Source organism: Mycteria americana, chromosome 1 (assembly GCF_035582795.1).
Source record: "Mycteria americana isolate JAX WOST 10 ecotype Jacksonville Zoo and Gardens chromosome 1, USCA_MyAme_1.0, whole genome shotgun sequence".
In the NCBI taxonomy this organism is placed as follows: Eukaryota; Metazoa; Chordata; class Aves; order Ciconiiformes; family Ciconiidae; genus Mycteria; species Mycteria americana.
In genome coordinates, this window is record NC_134365.1 from 44,738,885 (window position 1) to 44,759,487 (window position 20,603).

The 20,603-nt window shown below is 36.1% G+C and overlaps 1 protein-coding gene across 2 annotated transcripts in view; it reads right to left on the reverse strand.

The window, feature by feature from the left end:
* Window positions 1-445: 445 nt before the first annotated feature.
* The window catches only part of PPP1R12A (protein phosphatase 1 regulatory subunit 12A), a 123,916-nt gene continuing 103,758 nt past the window's right edge, over window positions 446-20,603 (reverse strand). The window contains exons 20-25 of one of the 2 annotated variants that reach the window (XM_075496247.1): window positions 16,654-16,670; window positions 15,314-15,455; window positions 14,513-14,617; window positions 13,550-13,597; window positions 9,046-9,096; window positions 446-2,599 (exon numbers count right to left, since the gene is read on the reverse strand). In XM_075496247.1, the coding sequence (XP_075352362.1) occupies window positions 2,513-2,599; window positions 9,046-9,096; window positions 13,550-13,597; window positions 14,513-14,617; window positions 15,314-15,455; window positions 16,654-16,670 (450 nt within the window). In that variant the 3' untranslated portion in view covers window positions 446-2,512. Of the gene's footprint in view, window positions 2,600-7,185; window positions 7,339-9,045; window positions 9,097-13,549; window positions 13,598-14,512; window positions 14,618-15,313; window positions 15,456-16,653; window positions 16,671-20,603 lie in introns of those variants that run through there. The other variant, XM_075496254.1, reaches the window with a different exon arrangement.

Genomic DNA, 20,603 nt, shown 5'->3' on the forward strand with positions numbered 1-20,603 from the left:
TAATAGAATAGGCCTCCACTACCCATCTTCTCTCTGTGGTAGCTGGATTTTCTGGGGATGTGTTTGATCTGCAACACGATCAGTACAGTAAGACGGTGACACAAGTTTAGCAATTGCTTTGTGAGATTCGGTTAATATCACATAAAAAATGGTTCTCAGATTCTGCACACAGACAGGTTTATGTAAAATATATAAACATTTGTCCAAGTTGTTACAGATTGCATAAATATGGCATTTTTACTGTTGCATTTACAGATGTGCATGTACAATGATGTGCAAATAATCACAATTTGATTACAATCTTTGAAAGGTACTTGAACTTTGCATCCAAGTAACGCAATGAATGAAAAATGCCCACCAAAGAATTTAAATAGCAAACTTATAACATGGTTTAAATTCATAACAAATTTCAATGTCTTCTCAGTAAAACTTTCACACATTTAAAATAGTTTGTATTCATTTTATTTGTATATGTCAAAATACAATTTTTTTTTTTTCCAAAATAGTGGGTTTTGCAACTAGTTTCATGCAGATACAAGGTCTGCTCAGTACTACCAATAAAATCAATATAGCACAGTAGCCATTCATTTTTCAGATATAAAGAATAAATAACCTAAATATAAAACACTAAAATATTAGAAACATGTATTTAATCATTCACAGGCACCCAAACTTTACCAAATATAATCCAGAATATGCCTAACTGTCTTCTAACAGAACTCAATACGTTGCAGCCATTCAATTCTTTATTTTATGTTAGCATAAGACAATGGAAGTCCCTATGGTTCAGACCCACCTCTCATACAGATCAATTACAATAAGATATCTCAAACTATCTGTGTACCTTTAAAATCAAGGATCCTGAGCTTGGTAGTAAGAGCATAACCTTACATCTTCAAAAAACCAATCAACAGAGAGAGGACATCATGTCTTCCTTACCAAAACATATCCCACCCCCGTAAAACTAACCCCCACCCCCCGAGTAGGCAGTAGAACACAATGACCTTTTTAAATGAAGGGGTACAAATTCACATTTAATATAGTATACAATATAATCAATAATACAATAGCTACTACAAGCTTTACAATGTACAGTTTGTTTTAATGGCTGATCTGTTCAGTGGTTTTAGGCAATAAACTATGTGCCAATAGGATGTCGTATTTTGAATGGTTTAGTGAAAATATAAAAGCTGTTTCTAACAAAAGCGATCTTCACTTAAGTACTTTTTTTGTTTTTAAAGGCCACTGAAATGTATAAAATGGTCTGACATGATGGTGTTATCAAATTGGATGCCTTCTCACATGGCAACAACAGTGCATATAAACATTAATGTGAGTGTAATGGGTTATGTTTTTCAAATGATTTAGTACATTACTTTGGCTAGCACAACAGTTTTGGACAGCACTCAGATAAATACAGGTATGTGAAATGTAGTGAAGCAGTTATATTTATGCAATTTTTTATTATGGTGAACACTATCAAATGAAAAAAAATGGGAGGAAAAGATAATAAAGTATTTTATATAGTTTAGACCTTTTGTAAAGATAGGGCTCCATACAATGTACAATGTCTAAATTCTTTATACCATAAAAATTAATGAACTTTGTTAAACACACTATTCTGGAGTAGCCTAATTTGCATTAACAGACATTTGCAATAGGGAAATATATTCAAGCATGCCACGTGGTGGTCTGAAAAATCAAACCAGTACACATTTATATATACAGCATCACTCAGTACCTGCTCAAATGAATGTGATGATTACAGGATCTAACATCTTTCACTACAAACGTCTTTTTTTTTTTTTTTTTAAAGTGACCAATAAAGGCAGAAAACAGGACTCTTAAAATATTTCTAGTTTCAACTGACTTTTAAAGCATTTTGTATAGGAAATAAATGCATATTGCACAAACAGTGAAAGCAAATGTTCCACCAAACATCTCTGTTCCAGGTGGTTGGACAATACAACTCTAGGTAGCTACACAAATACGTAATTTAAAAGGGCGTGTGGTCTCTGCAAATGGTAAAGCTGTGAAAACACTGTACAAGAAAATCTGGTACATGAATAATTAGAAGGGAAAAAAAAAATCCAAACTTAAGATTTAAAGAAAAACTGAGTATAGAAAAAAACTGGGAATTGTGGCACAACAAAAACATTATTGAGTAACTGTCTTCTGTGAGAGCTGAAAGCTTTTGATGATGTAAAAGTGTTTATGTACAACTAAGGCTTACTGGTTAAATATCTGAGGCGTATCTGGCCTTGAACACTTTCCTTATTATGCTGTAGCTGTAAACAAGGTTTCTCAGTCATTTTATCTTCTCAGCAGCTGCATTTTAACAGAAACAATGATCTTGATACAAAAAAACACACAGGTAAGAGGGTGTTTGGCAGGATATCTGAAAATGACAGTCTCCAAGGGATCTTCTCACACTTCCAGTGACTGCCATACGATGGTCCACTGGAGTTACTAGTGATGTGCAATACCGTTATCTGCTGCTGTAGTAAACCCTTTATTTGGAAAGTTTGCTTATAACTCTGATCAAGGCCCCATTTTCATCTTTTAGCCTCTGGTTGTCTGCCTTCAGGTCTGGTAGCATCTATGAAAAATGAAACACGATGGTTATTTGCTATTATGCCCCAAGTAAAAGCAGCAAGACTAGACAAGCACTGGGGATAAAAATCTTTATTCGGCTTAAGCATCTTGGCAGTTCTCCCCCTTCATATCAGCGGTTCAGAAAAATCTCACCGTTTAGCATGATACAGTTAAGAGTTATAGATTAGGAGTTTTCATTTGCTTGGATTAGATGCACTAAATCTCGGTGGTGCAGAGACAAGCCTCTAACAACAGCATTTATAGTAGTGTGAGGAAAGTAATTAAATGCTTCAAATTTCAGTGCAAAATAAAAAAAAGTTAATTACCAACAATTTAAAGAGGCTTGTCTATACTGCACTTGCACAGTTTCAAAAAAACATGCTGTGGCTAAGCATATCTACCACTGTGCTCTTGGATGATTTCATCCTGATCAGATACAGTGTGATTCAGCTTGTTAGCTCATAGCATTAATCTTCTAACCACTTCCAAACTCGTGTTGAAGCACACATCCCATAATTCGAGATCGTATCCCTGAATAGCTTGATTCACACAAGATCAGATCATTGAAAGAGATCACTGCAACACCAGGCTGCATACTCAGGCATACAAGTTAGGAGATGGCAAGTTAAGGTTGCCACAGGAGATGGGTGACACACAAGCACAAAAGCTGGAAGGCAGAAGCCAAGTGAGGTGAGAGTTGGACAGGATCAGACAGGAAAGGAGGACAAGTCAGTGCACAGAGGTTTGTACTGGAAGAATGTAACTTGTCAGAGAAACCAGAAGTAATCTCAGCAGTCCTCCGTATCAGTGTGTGAATGTAGATAACAAACCACTTATAATACTCATGGCTAAATTACGTGTACAGTTTGTAGCAGGAGGTTTACGCAGGAGGTAACAGCCTACTCCTGCAGAGCGGTTATTCAGTAACCTGAGGTGCAAGTGCATGCAAGAGGTCTAAGTCCAGCTGGTGACCTACGTAACAACTGCTACATAATTTTTCATGACGAAATTTCCTTGCCACTAGTTTGTTTTCATTTTATTCAGGCAAAATTATACCTTCAACCCCATATATTCAGAAAATGATAATGGAACAGAAAGAACCGAGAAGTTTAAAAATGCAGGGTTGATTAACTGTGCATTACACTAGAGGCTTCATTTACCCATTTCCTCCAAAGGAGTCCTGTCCACACTTGGCTCACCAAACAGCAGACCCTCTCACAGAGTGAAACATGATGGTGCACTGGAAATGACTGAGGTTACAGGACCTCTAGTTTATTTACCTGCCACTATCAAAGCATGTGAAATGAAGACAACAGGAGATCATAAGAAGAAAGGAAAAAAGGTGGTCTCCACAGTTAGAGTAAGTAAAACTAATTCTGCTAACCTGGGTTCCAACTCTGCTCCATGGTGGAGCAAGCCACCTAAACCAAGCTCTTTACAGAATCAGAGGGAAGCTTCCATTATAGTCAAGTGAGAGCTGTGCTCTGAACAGAAAGTGCCATAAAATGCTGATTACTTTCAAAAACCAGGTCAAGGTGTTTGAAATTGGGCAACACAAGTAATCATTCGGCAATTTTCAAGTATTATCTGTGTTAAGTTTTCTAAGCTGTAAAAACAACCACTGTTGTCTGAGACACACGTGCGAGGGGTCATACCCAGATAACAGGCACGTGTACCATGCATTTGTGCATGCACCTGTAATGTTAGGATAAACCCAGGGTTGTTCTATGACATGTATCTGCAAACAATGAAACAGCCATTTGTTCAGGCAAAGCAACTAACACTTTTCCTTCCTCCTTTTTGTTCTGTTACGGACTTCATACCAAAGATCCTGGGTGAAACCACAACAGCCTTCGTATCTAGCCATGCACAAGGAAGCAAGGCAGTTTGATTTGGTTCTTGTTAACTGTGTATCTCAACAAGTGTTGTCGTGTATGCCTTCCAATGAAACCGCAAAGTAACTCCAGGAACATCATAATCCTCTTTCAACTCAATGACTAGGGACCTGCACCCAATAATGCTTAATTACATATAGGCAGACCCAGAGAGTGGTATATTTTCTGGTAAACTATTTTAACGAAAAAGTTGCTGTTCAAATTTAGAGCTTTAACATAATCCAGTACCATTATATGTCTGCAAATCTCTGTAGATTTTAATCATGATTAATAGGTATTAAGGAAGTATTTTCTCTTTTGTTGTAAGTCTGCTAAAGAATAGGGGAAGACTGGTAGGAGATAAAAGCAGTTATGAGTAATAGGAGATTGATCAGGAAGGATAAGCTCAAGTAACCTAAAATGCTTCTCATCTATACTAATCTCCACATACTTTAAACCTAGCCAAAGACATTTATACAATTTTCTTAGAGCAGTGCATTCCTGTGGTTCTCAAACTTCTCATGAGGTGACACCACACACCTTTAATGTGCAGAAGCAGGAAAAAAAAGCTATGCAGCAAATTCAGTAAAATTACAGTTACATACTGTACTTAACACTTGCAACTCCAATTCACTTCTCACTAAAATTGCAAAGTATCTTCCTGTGATCAGATTCTTGAATAAGATTACAAATGCACTATTTTGCCTACCTGTATTATATGACTAGCTAGTAACTTTGCAGTGCTGTAGTTGAGCAAGTAATTATTCAATAATCACCTGACATATGTGGAGCCAACTCAGATCTGTACAGTAATAATAATGTCTGTGTTTGCTGGAGGATTTAACAGTTTTTACATACAAAACAGCTCTGTTCGCTCAGATTACAAAAAGCTCATGAACTGTTAAGGTACCTGTTCAGATTAATCAGGCACATTGCTATGGTTAAGCTACCATCATAATGTCAAGCCTCCCTGCTGTGTTTCCATTGCTTTTCTTTTGCTAGCCCAGCTCCTCAAGCTCCACAATGATCTGCTGTTGAAAACTCCCCCTACAAAAAGGAATACTGAATAGTTTTCTGTGGGTTAACACCCTGAACTGGCTTACTGTGGTTAAAGGAATGCCAGTGCTAGCAAAAAAAGATGGTATGGACGTGTGGCTGTGGACAGCAGTCATTAGATTAGCTCAGCTGCATTGAAAAACCACACTGTTAACTGAAGCTGATGTAAGATGGGCACAGCTAAAGGGACAGCTCTCCCTTCACACGCAGCAGTGTGCTCCTGCTGCTTTCTGCGTGTTAGTTTAGTGCTTCAACAACGCTGGGGTGAGATGGATCAAGTAATATAATGAATAAAGGAATTTGCTTTCAGCCAGGTCAGTGAGCTGACTTGACTCACCCAGCAAGGGTTAACACAAGGGAATGTTGAGGAATGCAGGGCCTGGACCACGAACAACCTTTCTATCCACATCCTATTGTTAGATCAACTCCAGGAAGACATGAAGCCAAAGGATAAACCTCTTTATTTCATGTCGCTTAGTGGGGAAAACCTGAGATCAGACTCTGTGAGCAGAATGAAAAAATGTAGGCTTATTGCCTTGCTTCCAAGCAGGAAGGAGGGTAGGCGAGGGGAAGCAGTTTAGCAAGAGTCACTGGGCAGAAGGAAACTTTTTTTTTTTCACCTATAGATCTCAAAAGCTCCCTGGAACCTCTGCCCTATCCAGTTGTTATATAAGAGGAGAAAGAAAGGCATATAGATTTGGTGTGGAATTAAACCTCATAGAAGTTTTGAATCTTCAGTGCGTTTCTGAAGCAGCCCTGCAATAACACTAAGGACAACAAACTGGTATTTTTTTCCAAGATGAAACTCAAAACAGTTCATACCTTTAACAGAAAGGGACTGAACCAGATGACCTAGTAAGTATGAACCAATCTGACACACTAGGCAGGTTTTTTTGTGTCTGTGTTTGTACAGTCCTTGCATGATAGGATTCTGGTCCACGACTGCAATGCCTACATATATAGCAATATAAATCAATAACCTTAACTCAGTGCTAAAACTGGGTATGTTAAGGTGTCTAGGTAAAAATAAGGATTGGCCAGAACCACATGGGATGTTAATATGTGAAAAAATTAATTGACTTGAAACTCCGATACATTTTTGAAAGGAAAGACTTTGGTCCCCTCTAAACACTAAAATACACAAATGTAAGAAATAAAGTTGCTAATGCAACTGTTCAGGAATGCACAGTACTGAAACCACTTCTCAAACATTCTCTGGTTGAGACTAGATTTGTATCAATTCTATGCACTTCAATTACACTGCAGTAAGAAAGCTCGATTCTTAATTTCAATTTATTAGAAAACTAGAGGCAGATCCATCTATTTGAGCATTTACTCAAACATCAAAACAAGGGAGTGACTTCAGCGTATCCTAGTGCGAACTCAAATCCTTTCAATTGTTGCCAAGGTTTCAACATGTCAAAGGTCTCCTGGATCATTGCCAACTTGTCTTCAAGTAAGGGAGGACAAGCTTCAGTGCTAGTAAGGACAATACCACACCATACCAACACACCTGCAACACCTGTAGTTGGTACACCGGACACCATGCTTTAGCCACACTTCCATAACCGAGCAGCAGTAAGTCAGTTTCTGACACACGAGTGTTAATAGTAAAATTCTACCCAAGCACAAACTGAATGTCAGCACCTGCCTGGCTACACAAAGGAGAAGGCAGAAATTACAAGTCCACAGGGCGCAGTTGCCTACAGGACCCTGACAGCTTGGCAACCACTCGGGTCAAGGCCCTATTCTCAGTCACCAGTCGCTCATTTATATGTCTCAAGGATTGAATCTGCTTTATTTGTTGCAGGTTCTGCAGGAATCAAAGAAATAGGAGTGAAAACGAGAAAAAAACCATGTATACTATGTTTAAAAGAACTAGAGATGAGCCGAATTGAAAGAAAACTTAGAAGAGACAGTCCCGTTTAAAGTAGATAAGTCGCTGTGAAAGGAAAGTATCAAACAAGTGGCACATTCTTGAAAAGCAATCTAAGAACCAGCAGTGATTCGTCACAGCTTTCCAAAACAGTTCAGGATACATTAACAATGAGAGCTATTCCTGGAATTCTTTACTTAACATCCTAATTGCACAAACTAAATCTCCTATTCAAAAGCCTGTAAATAATGACACGTTTAACATACACTTTTACACAGCAGTGCAACAAATGATAGGAAGAGTATTTAATCTTTAATTCAAAACTTTCACATGTTGCTTATTGAAAGTAAGCTTTTGAAAAAAGGCAATATATTTGCATTCTCTGTTTTTCTCGGAAGTCCAGCCTTTCCTAACAGGAATTTACAGGTTGATGATAGAAGCTCACATCCTGTCTTCCACTCTTAGACACAATTATTTTCCTATACCATATTTTGTTTTCTACATATTTCACTTATAAAGACCCCTCAAGGAACCACAGACATTGTGTCCTCCCTTACAGCAAACTATCTTGGCCTGAATCCAAGGGAGCTAGAGGCATTGTGGTTGCCCTCTGCCTACATGTGCCTGTCAGCTTCAATTATTTCAACAAAACTTCATGCATGTATTTTAAAGTATCTGGTAGTTAATGCCGTTTCCAAGCACCAGAGGGAGCTCAAAAATGAGCTTGAAAGGAAACCTTTTATTAATCAATGACAAATATCAAATGTCAAAACAGTGGTTCTTTAAAATTTTGAAGTGCAAAAATGTTTTCTATTTCATCATGTTCCACTAGTTTTCTAGTCATACTTGAATTCTATCAGTTTGGTTGACCCTGTCCAATATTTTATCCAAGGACATAATACAAAACAAACCTGCCAAATTTCTCACCCTTCTTAATCATATCAGAGGACTTAACATTGATAAACCAGGAAATGAGAAAAGTCATGCCATGACTGGATTAAAAAAAAAGCCAGAAATGTATTAAAAAAAGTATTTTCGTTCTGGGATTCAGTTTATATGTAGTTGAACAAAAAATGGAAATCAGTGCATGTGGTAAATGGTACTTATTTGTCAACATGTGAAATCTATCCACTGCTTTTTGTTAACTAAAAACTGATTATTATTCACTCTATACAAATGAAAATTTTGATATTGGTAACATGCTGTCTAATACATAATTTAAAGAGCATGAGATAAAGGCTGAAGCAACGTTTAATGTTTAAATAGCTACAGAATTATATGCTACCATTATTTTTATGTTAACAAAATACAGAGTATCACATCAAAAACACAGATTGCAATTCCATCTTGATTAGATCAAGGTATGTTTCACTCCAACCATCTCTGAATTTTGTTTCTTATTAGACAATATGTTACAGAAGCATAAGTCTCAGCACCTTCTTAGAAGTCCTACATGTATGACTGCTTATGCTGGTATAACAGCTTCGCTACAAGCTATACGACATGAGAGATTTTGAAATGCAGCTATAACTTAGTTATTTTCTAATGAAATTATAGAGACCAGCAATACTGCCAGACTACATGTTGCCCTGATATAGTCATACACTTTGTTATTAATAATTTAATGTGTAATAGTTTACTTACTTTCAGTTCCTCTTCCATTTCAGATATCCTTCTTTCTAGAGCTCTTCTTTCCTAAATCAAAAGATGTGTGTTAACACTGAACAATACAATTTTTAAAAAATTACTGCTTGTAAATACTGTGGTAACAGTGAAATACTTCAAGTTTCAAAGATCATACAACCAAAAGCATAGTGTGGACAGAAAACTTGTGATGGCAGTGACATATAGAAATGTTGTCAATATGGAATATCTGAGGAGGAAGAGATACAGAAATGTACAAGTCCGACAAAATATACCCCTTCCTTTACACAAATTTAGACAGGTTGTAAGTACTATTTGTTTAGATTTATTTTTCATGAGCTAGGCTTCCATAATAGCCTCATATACAAGAAATGCAGAAAATTATCAGAAAAAAACAACAGTAAAAGAAACAAGCACAAAAGCATAAGCTTTCATAGACAAGCAAACGTAGCTGAAACATCTGTCTCAGCTCAGTGGGATCTGTCCACACTATAAACTGCAACATAGTGTAGATACACCCAATTTACATTAAAGGAGTTCAGCTGAGTACCAAAGAAATATAGCTACGTAGGACCACCTGCTTCTTGAGCAAATGTTTCCTGAATATTTTCTGCATTTCTAGTATAGTTTTATTTTCTTATTTTTCTTTTTACCTGAGAAGCAGGAGAAATTATGCTTTGTAGAGAACCTCAGGTTGTTTTGATTACACTGATTACAGTACCCAAGCTAGCTTATTGAAAGTTAGCTTAGGGTTTTCTATACTATGCTGCAGTCTGCATTGCAGACACACTACCATATTTCTAAATGACATTATTTTGTTTAAACCTAATTTTCAACACATCTGACAGATGAATAGCTAATGCAATGGACTTCAGGGGTTTATAGCTTGATTGCTTGCTTTCCTGTGTCAGACAATGCACTGTGTCTCATTTAAAAGCAGCTGCGGTTATCAGTACTCTACATTCAGATTTTTTCCAAAGTGTGAAAGGCAAAAGCAACAGATTATTGCGAAGTGGACATATGCATCTGCATACAACGGTGTTATGCAAACAGCAAGCAGCATTGACTGAGGTGTGTAAAACTTTGGTTAGATCATACCGCCCAGTAGATACTGACTCTTGCCGGTCACCTTTCAGATATAAATCATTTGAATTTAGTTTAATCATAGTGCAGTTATACCCCAACATTTTTCCATTTTAGCACACAACTTTAAAGGTTTATCAAAGTAATAGATTACTGCAGTTGTTAGTACTTAATGTACTTAACTCCTTTGAGTTAAGACTTTTCCCATAAGGATATTGACTGACAGTAATGGGCATAGTAAGTACCAGCGAGTTAACTGCAGTAAGTGACTAACAAAAACCCCACACCATCTTACATTATTTAGAATTGTATCAGTTACCTACTAGCTTTCTAGAATAACATATATTATCAGTGCTCTTATATTAAGCAATATTTGACAATTCCTGCGATTACCAAGAAATGAATGATCAAATAAATCTCAAAATTTCAGATAGTTAAAAATCGTTATTCCTTTTGATGCATTTGCTTAACTAGCATGTTGAGCTTGTCTACAAACAACTATTAGCCATAAAAGCTGATTAAATAAAATTCCTGTTTCATTAACTTTGTATACGTCACATTATATAAAAGAAACAAATGGACTGGCCTAGATATAAGATTTGTTGAAAAAAAGTATTGTTCTGATTAGAGGAAGCTATGCTTCTCCTTTTCCTGAACTGCTTACTCTTTTATGAACTGGCTTGAAGAATGCCAACAAAAAAACCACACTGCAGTTTCATGGGAAGATTTGCCAGTATTATTTGATTAGTCCCTGGACTCAAAGAAAGGGTTTGAAATTTATGCAGTCTAAAATTTTATGATATATTTCAACAACTCTAGAAGGTATGCCAAGGAACATTTGTAATCCTCAAAATGAAAAAAATACAGGCTAGTCTCACAGCTTATAAAATACAATAGCTCATCTGTATTTATCAAAGTGACTAGGAACCACAGTCTTGGTGCAGTGAGACTGAGGTACAGGAATACAGACAGGTGAAAAATTGATCCCAGAGTTATAAAATGATTAAGAAGTAAACCCAGATGTATATACCTACATATATTTGTAAATTCAGTAATACCAAAAAATATACCTCCCCACAACCCAAATTCCCAGATGACTAATTCTAAATTTGGGGAAAACTGGTTAAAGGTACCTACAATTCTGAATTCTGATTCAGACTGAAACCTTGCAGTTTGAGTTTTATTATCACATCATATGAAATTCTGCAAAGGACGTTAAGTGTCCTTGTCAGAGTGACAGGTCGTTAATGAAACCCTTCTTTTTGCCTATGTATTGCTAGGACCTTGCATCTGTGATCCGATCCCTACCCCCATCCCCATGGAAATAGCCCCTTTCTGGTAAACAGTTCTCAAATGAACAATACCGACAATGCATCACCAAATCACATCATGGAAAGCTGCTTCTGAAGGCTGAGTTCAAATAAAATTCAAAGCCAGTATTTCCTAAATTTTATTACTGTGCAATTCTAGTTTTAATAAATGTTCCCATCTTCTTTACTGAAAAGGTATGTTTCAGCTTGAAAATGTCATAGCTCAAAGATGCCTTCAGGTTTTTCTGTGCCAGCCTTCTATTTCTTCCAATTCATTCTCACCACTTTACTTTTCCCCTCCCCTTTTCTCTATGTAATTTATATAAACATCTTCAGTTTTAGATTTTATTTTAGTGAAGTTATATACTTGGAGAAGTATACTCAGAAAAGTTCTAAAATTTGTTTCTACCTTTTACATTTACATTGTTACATTACACATTAAAAAGGTCTCTAAAATTATTCTTTAAGATGCACAATCTGAACTGAATTTGGTAAGCTTATTTCTAGAGATCAGCTATTGATGACTAGCAGCTGAGAATCCTGCTTCAGTCACTTTCAAAGTGAAAGTAATTCCAGATTTTAACAACAAGGGAAATACAATCTTGTGTAAATCATGTTTCAGCCATACAGCATTATCACTAACTTCTATTTTTTTACCTGCTAGCTTTAGTACTAATACATTTAAGAAGAGTAACATTTCTGAAAGACATTTTGCTGTTGGACTAAATGTCTTTAAAGAAACAAAGGTGCAAAAATTTCTAATATAGCCAATTATTTTAATGCAATGGCCTATTTTGGGAAAAAGTAAAGCAGTAATTTAAAACTGAAATAACGTCTAGCTATGCAGTACTGACTGCTTTGCAGTATGGAACCTATAGTTCCTAGTAAAGGGCGCAGCTAAACCTGAATAAATGTCCACTTGTGGATGATAGCAAGAAAGAAACCAATTCAAGCTGCTGATGAAACTTTTCTACTGATGAAATTGCTGTCTAAAGCAGGATGCCAAAAAATCAAGGAGAAATTGGTGCTAAAAGGCCATTGCAATTATCTGGAGAGATTATTACGATAATGGAACTTCAGGAAGTGCCTGAGAGCATTTCTACATCTCCATATATTTCTATAAAAATCTACCAAGTGTTTGTTTATACACCAGACAGGTTACAGAACTAAAAATTGTTTTCTAAACTTCATATACTGGAAAGTAAACATAAAAGGCTAGTGAATGTGAAGTCTACCAGGGAGAAATAAATGTATACCATATCACTTATTACTGTCAAAGTCAGGGGAGGAGAAAGGAACATGTGGACAGGGTCATGATGGAAGCCAGGACCACAGCAAAACCAATGTAGTTTGCTTTACATCGCTGTGGAACTAAACTTTTATAGGGACAGGTTTTAAACTAGCATGAAACTACAGCCTAAAATGATCATGTGTCCAACTTCTGAAATAATTCCTGTAGTCTATCTGACATATGGATTTATTACATGACTCCTTTCCCATTCAATCTAGGGTTGTCTCTGACCCTGATGCCTCTCTTCCCACACTGCTTACTCATTCTTCCCCCCCCGCCCCAGTATCATATTCCCTCTGGAAGAAGTTATGGTACAAGGAAAGAGACAGATTATGATTACTTTTATATCATTAGCAGGTTTAAGGTCTCATGTCTGTGAGGTAGGAACAGCTACTTCATTACCAACAATAACTGGCAAAACACCATGCATGCCTCTGGAAAGCTCTGAGGAAATTAAAGTCTCTGAATGTTGGAAATGCATTAGAAGATGAGACACTCTGAACCTGCTTAACCCTCTGGAGTGCCAACATTGTTTTGGATGAGATGGAACAAGCAGCAGATCCCTGGAGGGCAGTGGGGTTTAGAACCTGTTTATCATGAACCAACAGGCAACCTGAAGGCAATTCTTAGGAGGAATTCCATCTCACAGTATCTCACATTCATTGCCACTTTGAAATCTAAAATCCCCAAATCTTCTAAAAAATGCAAGTTATAAGAAAGGCTTCTGTTCCCACTAAAATACATCCAAGCCAGAGGTTGCAAAACAAACTAAACCAAAGCCTGAATTGGACTACTTAAGAGATCTTTGGCAGAAACTCACCCTTTTCTCCATTTCCAAGAGTGATCTGTCAGCAAATCTTTCTTGTCTCTGAAACACAAAATTAATAAAGACATTGGTACTTGTTCTTAAACAACATAAAACTAAGGAAAAACAATTCAATTGGACATTTTAGTGTTCTGTCCGAAGTATGTCTTCAAAAGCATTTTAAAGTGTGTTCAGGGAAGTAACACTGAAATAAAGAATAAAGAAGAATGAACGGGATTTATCACGCACTTCCTCTGTGACCATCCCTAAGTAATGTAATCACTACATAGCCTTTGGCAAATAGGAGTAACATAGTATTTCTATCTAAAAGCATTACAAAACAAACATCTTTTTAATGGACTTTACTGTTATTTATGGGGTACACATGGAAGACACTTACGTACCTACACAGGTAAATTATGGCAAATGTGATCTGAGAATAGGAAACAGTCTTTCTTCAGCAATTTAAGATGAATTTAACTTCTGTGTACATATTTGGTATTACTGTATGCAGCACTGTTATCTGACAGCAGTTATCTGTAACTGGAGTGTACTGTTTGCTCTTCAGTTCTAAGATAAAGCCATCTAACCAGCCAGGAAGAACTGGCAGGTTATGCCAATCTGCCAGCAGGTTTATGAATTAATCAATCAATCCCGACTGACAGTTTCAATATAAGCTTAACAGTGTAGAAAGTGTTTATCCCTACCCTGCAAAGAAGTTACAGATACAAGCTGGCAAGAATCATTACTACTTAAATAGGCAGGAGGCAGTCTCACACATTTTGCTCATGGCTGAAGACCAGAATCCCATGCTCTTTTCTCTTTAGAAATAGAGAGGTACTCTTCTTCACTCCCATCTTTGGATAAGAAACAAAGCTGATGTCTAGTAAAGAGCTGCCCATGCCCTGGGGTGCTTCTACTTTGCTATCTACCTCGTCAACTAAGTACAGGCTTTTTTTTGTTTTTTTTAATACAAACCTGAGTGGTCTTCTCCAACTGTAGCTTAAGATCTGTAAGTTCCATGTTGGTATCATGTAACTGTGCTTTCAGTTTTTCATTTTCAGCTAGAATCTGTTCATAAAGCTAAGAGAAAATATTCATTTAAAAATAGTGAATAATAATTCAGTGAGATTAGCTGAAAAGAATTAAAAACCATGATTGAGCTGCACGTAAAATGAGCAAGTACATTAGTAGTCTAAGAAGTAAAAATCAGTTACAGATTTTAAAAATGTTTAGAATTAGCAAGCACTTTAAAGAACTGTTACCAAATATTTCTAGAAACAAGCAACTTTGCATAGGGAGCACATAACTTACACATATTAAAAAAAATACTTGCCGCTTTTTTTGCTTCAGACTTGACAGATTACACACCACAGTAAACTTTTCGACAAACTCCTCCTCTCTTTTAAAGCAAGATCTAAACAAATTTTTACCTCATATGTATGTAAGCTAGCAAACATATAAAATAAAAGGCTTCACATAAGTATAAAGCAGTTTTAATGATAGAATCAACTAAAAAAATAGTATGATAGTATTTGTCACAAAAAATGGATCTTGGCTCCTCTGGATTTCTCCCTTGCACTGAAGAGAAAAGTCCAAAAGCCAGAAGCTGTTTTGTAATGTGCATTTTTTTCCCCCACTGTAGTGGTTGCTCTGCTCCTCGATTCAGCTGAGTTGCTTTAAGCAGCATTTGTGACGCAATGTGAGATTATTTCCAGACAGTTTATGAAAAATAATAATAAAGTTCTATTTTCACACCAAAATTATTGGATCAGATACCTTTTTAAAATCAGTGCTATCTTCTTTTTCTAGTCTACTGCAGTACGGTTTTCGATCTTCAAGGTAACTCTGTGACCCCGATCGCCCCTGTGCTGAATCGTAACGATCACCTGAAGACATGCTGAGGGATGCCATATCATATCTGTAAAAGAAAAGTTCTTTTTTTTGTTTGTCTTTGTGTTCAAACTGAGACCACTCACTGTATCAAACCTTGTGAGTTTGCCATTACCCAGCTGAAAACAACCAGATGCAATGATGTATTTTAGTTAAGCCACTGTCTTCTAATTTGATGCAAATTTAATTTTTACATTCCCTCAGTACTTCAAGATTTTCTGTGTTAAAATGTTTTCAAATTGCTCAGTCTGCCAAGTAAGCACTTGTGTTGTACGCAGAGAAATCTTTTAAATTAAATTAAAATATTTAATTCAAGCAAATATTTATGTGTCTTAAAGGACTTTATATTAGCTTAGATCTTTATAAATAAAGAAGAATTAAAGTAAGATCTATTTTTTAGAAAATTATTACTTTAATTGAAGGGTTTAAAAAAAGTAATCTCTAAAATATCAGCCTAGATGAATTCTCCATTTTATTAGAGAAACCAACCAGATTTCAAAACTATTTGTTGTGAATTCCAGTATTTCAACAGAAGCAGTTTATGAAACAATCTTCAGCAAAGTCTTTATCCTATTAATCACTAAATTACAACCAGTATTAATAAAGTTTAAAATAATTCCACGCTGCTCATTCTTCACTGATCAGGTGCTGTAGTAGTTCTATTTAACAGATTTTCAGCACAGGCAAAACATAATAAAATCTAATAATTAATTCTAAAGGCCTAAAAACAAATTAAAACTTTTAAAAAAAATGATTGATATTTCTGCATTTCCTTTTTAACAAATCTTAAGGAAATCTGATTTTCAGAGGCTGTAGTACTTTTCTTGAGATTCCTTAGAAAATTTTCAGTAGGGTATTCTAAAAGAGGGGCAACAAGAACCTCTTGTCTTCTTTGTAAAAGTTGACTTCATATTGAAAAATTTGTAGGAAATGGTACTGTATCCACTGTGTTCTACAAAATGCCCAGCATGCCTTCAGTGCACTACAAATACAGAGTCCAATGCATTCCCCAGAATGGAGTATCCCACCCACACATGGAAAAAAATATTCAGAACTGTAGCTTTACAGCCATATTTCATACAAATGTTAAATATCATTATGCCTTTTAAAGCTCAACCCAGCTGACTACTGGGGTTAAGCTAAATTTGTACATAAAGAACTTAAAATGAGAATATGTGAGCAAAAAGTGTAACAATTTTAAATTCATTTTTTTAAATTGCACATACCTTGAAAGGCTATCACTCTGAGGTGGGGAGGGGTAAAAAGAGAGAAAAAGAATAGATTGAGTCAATAATTTAATTAATTAAAATATATAACAATCTGTGAACAAGTATAGCCAAACAGTTATGTTAAATGCACATGCTATCCAACAGTATGTATTATCTGAACATTGTCAAGCTTCAATTTTGTTATGTCTGGAACAGAAAAGAAATATGTGCTAGAATGTGCTTGCCAAAATATGATTTACAAGGACGTTAACATTACACTCCAAAAGTTTGGACTGCCCTAAACATTGGAGCCATTTCAGCAGTCGGTGCATTCTGCGATTTGCCTGCCTGTTATCAAAGGCATCAGAACTGTGTTCTCTGAATTCCCTATTCCTTCTTCCTCTTCTCTAACATTAGCAATAATGTTTTGAAAGGTCAACATAATAATGACTTCAGCTTAAAATAATAATAATATAAAATAAGCTACAAGATCATCATTTCAACATAGCTCGATGGGAAACAAGCTACTATACCAACCACATAAGGAAGTACTTATTAGACTTAATTTAAATGACATAAGTTCATTTTTTATGTTACATTCATGCATTCATTCATTCATTCATTCCAGGTGAATCCACAGGCACAAAGTTCACTCACTTTACCTAACAAGCAAAATTTAATTAGAAGTGATGACTTAAGAGTGAGGGAGTGCCCTATAAGCATGACATCAGTAATACAATCCTTTTTCCCCTCTGGGTGGTCAATACAGATTCATCATTTATTCCAATTATAATAACAATCTTGAGTGAAGACATTTCAGTCAAGAAACTCTACTGATGTATCATCACCTGGACATCCTCCAATGTTATTCACCTAGCAGTGGGTAAAGCCTTCCCCATAGGTGGGTTGTTTTAGGGGTGGTGTGGTTTGTTTGGTTTCCTTTTTTAGAAGGAAACTGTATTTTTTCAACTTGCATAGAGGAAAATAGCCACATTCTCCACAATACACTCAGTTTCCCCTTTGACACCTTGAAGTGCATTTACTGCACATAGGATATCAAAAGTATGTGCTGTAGCCTAACCACTCCCAATAAAACATTGTTATTTTCTGTTAAGAGCATGCATAATGCTGAGAACTTAAGAGATTTTGTAGAAGATGTCACAGTTAGGTGGCACACACCTATACATGGATAGCTTTTAAGCTACTGGCCACAATAAGATTAACTTCCACCTAAGTATCAGTCTTATCTTGCATTATCATATGTTTAAGTAAGATCAGTGTGAGATTACAGAATTCCACCATGTAATCAATGACCTACAAAAATCCCTTTTCCACTGCTTCCTTCTCACTTCAACAAAACAGAGGAAGCTTTTTCTGTAAAGACTTTAGGTCTTCTGTTTTTACCTTGAAGGAATGCTGTATACAGAAAAATGCTAAGCCGGTCGTTTTAACCTTTACCTACAATGCCGGACAGCCACCACAAGGAAGAAAACCATTCCTACGTTACTTCTTAACAAATACGCTTTCTAAAGGCTGTTTTTCTTTGCTTCTAGTAGACTCCCCATGGTGCCGTGGGAATGTGAAAACCTTCCAGATCTCCATTCCCCTGCTGCACTATAGCTTCCCAAACGGAAAGGCAAGTTATTAAGTCACACACAGACCATCGTAGAAACAAAATTTTCCAGCTACAAAGGGGAACAACAAATGAACTGGTGAGGTAAGAGAGCACTAATTACTAGAGGCAGGAAAACACAGACACAGCCCATTCCCGTTCTCCTAGCTGAGGCTGGGAACCTGAGAAGCCGGACAAGGACTCCGTAATCTTCAGAAAACTGTACATCAGCGGTTTCTGTTCCCTAAAAGCTGTGAAGCCCTGCTCCTGCCGCTCAAGCACCATCCAGCCTCCACACCTCACTGAAAGAGCAGCACATTTCTCAAGCACATGCCTGTTCTTGTTCCCCTCACTTTTCACAGAATGCATTTGGGGTTTTTTTTTAGCACAGTCTTAGCTGTTTTCATCCTTTATTTTCCCCCTCAATTTCTGTCAGTTCAGCTCAGTCACAATTTTTGACATTTGACAAAAAAAATCATTAAAAGGTGCGAGTCTACAAACTTTGCATGGAGCTGGAGAAGAAATGATGCCAACACAGATATCCCCATGCATCCAAATCACACAAGATGGATATTCTTCATACAGTCACAGAACTGAGCAGACTGAGCAGCCACAGTTACATTGGAGGCACACAAGCAGTAATGAAAAATTAAAACATACGTATCCTTATCTACACAACCTAAAATAACACTTACTTCTAACCCTATGCCATCAGTCTATACAGACCATAAGGGTACCCCAAAAGAAACTGTGCATTTGAAAATGTACATTAAGCTTCTAGACAGGCACCTTACATTGTAGTGAGGTTAGGATAATTACTTGTAATGGAAATAAAATACCAGTCGTGGAATTTTCTGTACTGTTATAAATGAGTTTTTCTGTAAAACTGCCACAGCAATGAAACTGAGATACAAATTTGAGTACAGCATTTAATCAAAACTATTAATGCCAGTTTCTCATGTTTATTCCCACAGAATTAGAAGACCTAATGACATTTATTATCCTAATATTGCTAGCTTTCACCTTTCAGAAGTCACATATCTGATCTCTGGCAAAACAAAATTTCAGTCCCTTTACTTATAACCTAATCACAGTTGTAGTACCTATTCAAATTCTTTTTTTTTTTTTAATACATCATACTGAAAAACAGGCTTCACAGAAACACTTTTTTACTTAGAATCCTTCAGTTGCCAAAGTGATCTTCTGAATTCCTTATTTTTGAACTGCTAGCTTACAACTTAGTTCTAAGACTATCCTTCTAGCAGAAACACCCATTTCCTTTAAGTAACATGGCATTTTTTGTGCGAATTGAAGAAATTCTCAGCTCTTAAGATTAAAAATCCTAAACAAAATTTCATTAGAACAACCTCCAACTGCCAAAGTGCTTAGCAAAGTCTGAATTCTCTTTAATAGCTCTCCTTTATGGACAAATGATCAGCTAAGAAGTCAAAACACAGCTCTGAAGAACAAGAAAGCACAAACTGAAATCTTAAAAGACAGTTCTTTCAAAGACCTCTGAGATGAATAATATTATAATTTCTCTGGTTCCTCAAAGATTTCAGGCTAGAAATTATTTTGTCTAAGGTCCTTTAATTTTCTTTGTAGCATGCACCCATGTGCAAGGCTTGTTCTTGACCTCCTCTCTTTAGTTTAAATTCTTGAGCTACTGCCAAAGCCCTTGGAAGTTTATAGTTACCATCTTCTACCTCTGGCTTGTAGCTTCACCAAGCAAAAAAAAAACCAGCAGCACCACATAAGGGAGTAACAGAGAATTTCAGTATTTCCAAAGTTTCTGTCTTCTGAATAGCAGTATGTCAAATAGTCAGCACAATTGAAAAAGCATAAATATTTTCTGAATGTCTTTCATTGTAGTTCTAGTTTATTCGTATGTCTTTCCTTTTCTCTTCCTAGAACTGAAAAGGATTTATAAGCAAATAATGATGAATTTCTACAATAAAGCATGCAAGATTTGTGTCAAAGTGAAAGTAGATTTAACAACTGCAAAAAGGAAAGTGCAATTTCTTTAGGCATTTAGAAAATAAAAAAAATACAATTTTTGCCATGGATTTGGGAACAAATTGCCTATTAGAATGCTCAAGATCTATTCCATTGTTATTTTTGTAAGGTGACAAAATACTGCATTGTCAAAAGTAATATATTTAGTTCTCAGTTTACCATTGATAAATGCTAAGTATTTGTTTATCAAAGAGACAAAGTTACTTGAAATCTACATAATGTTTTAAATCTCTGATAAACCGTTTGTATGCAAAGGAAAAAAACACCTTATTATGAAAACAATGAAATTATTATATACAAATTTAAAGATACCTCATAGTTAACAGGATTAGAATAATTA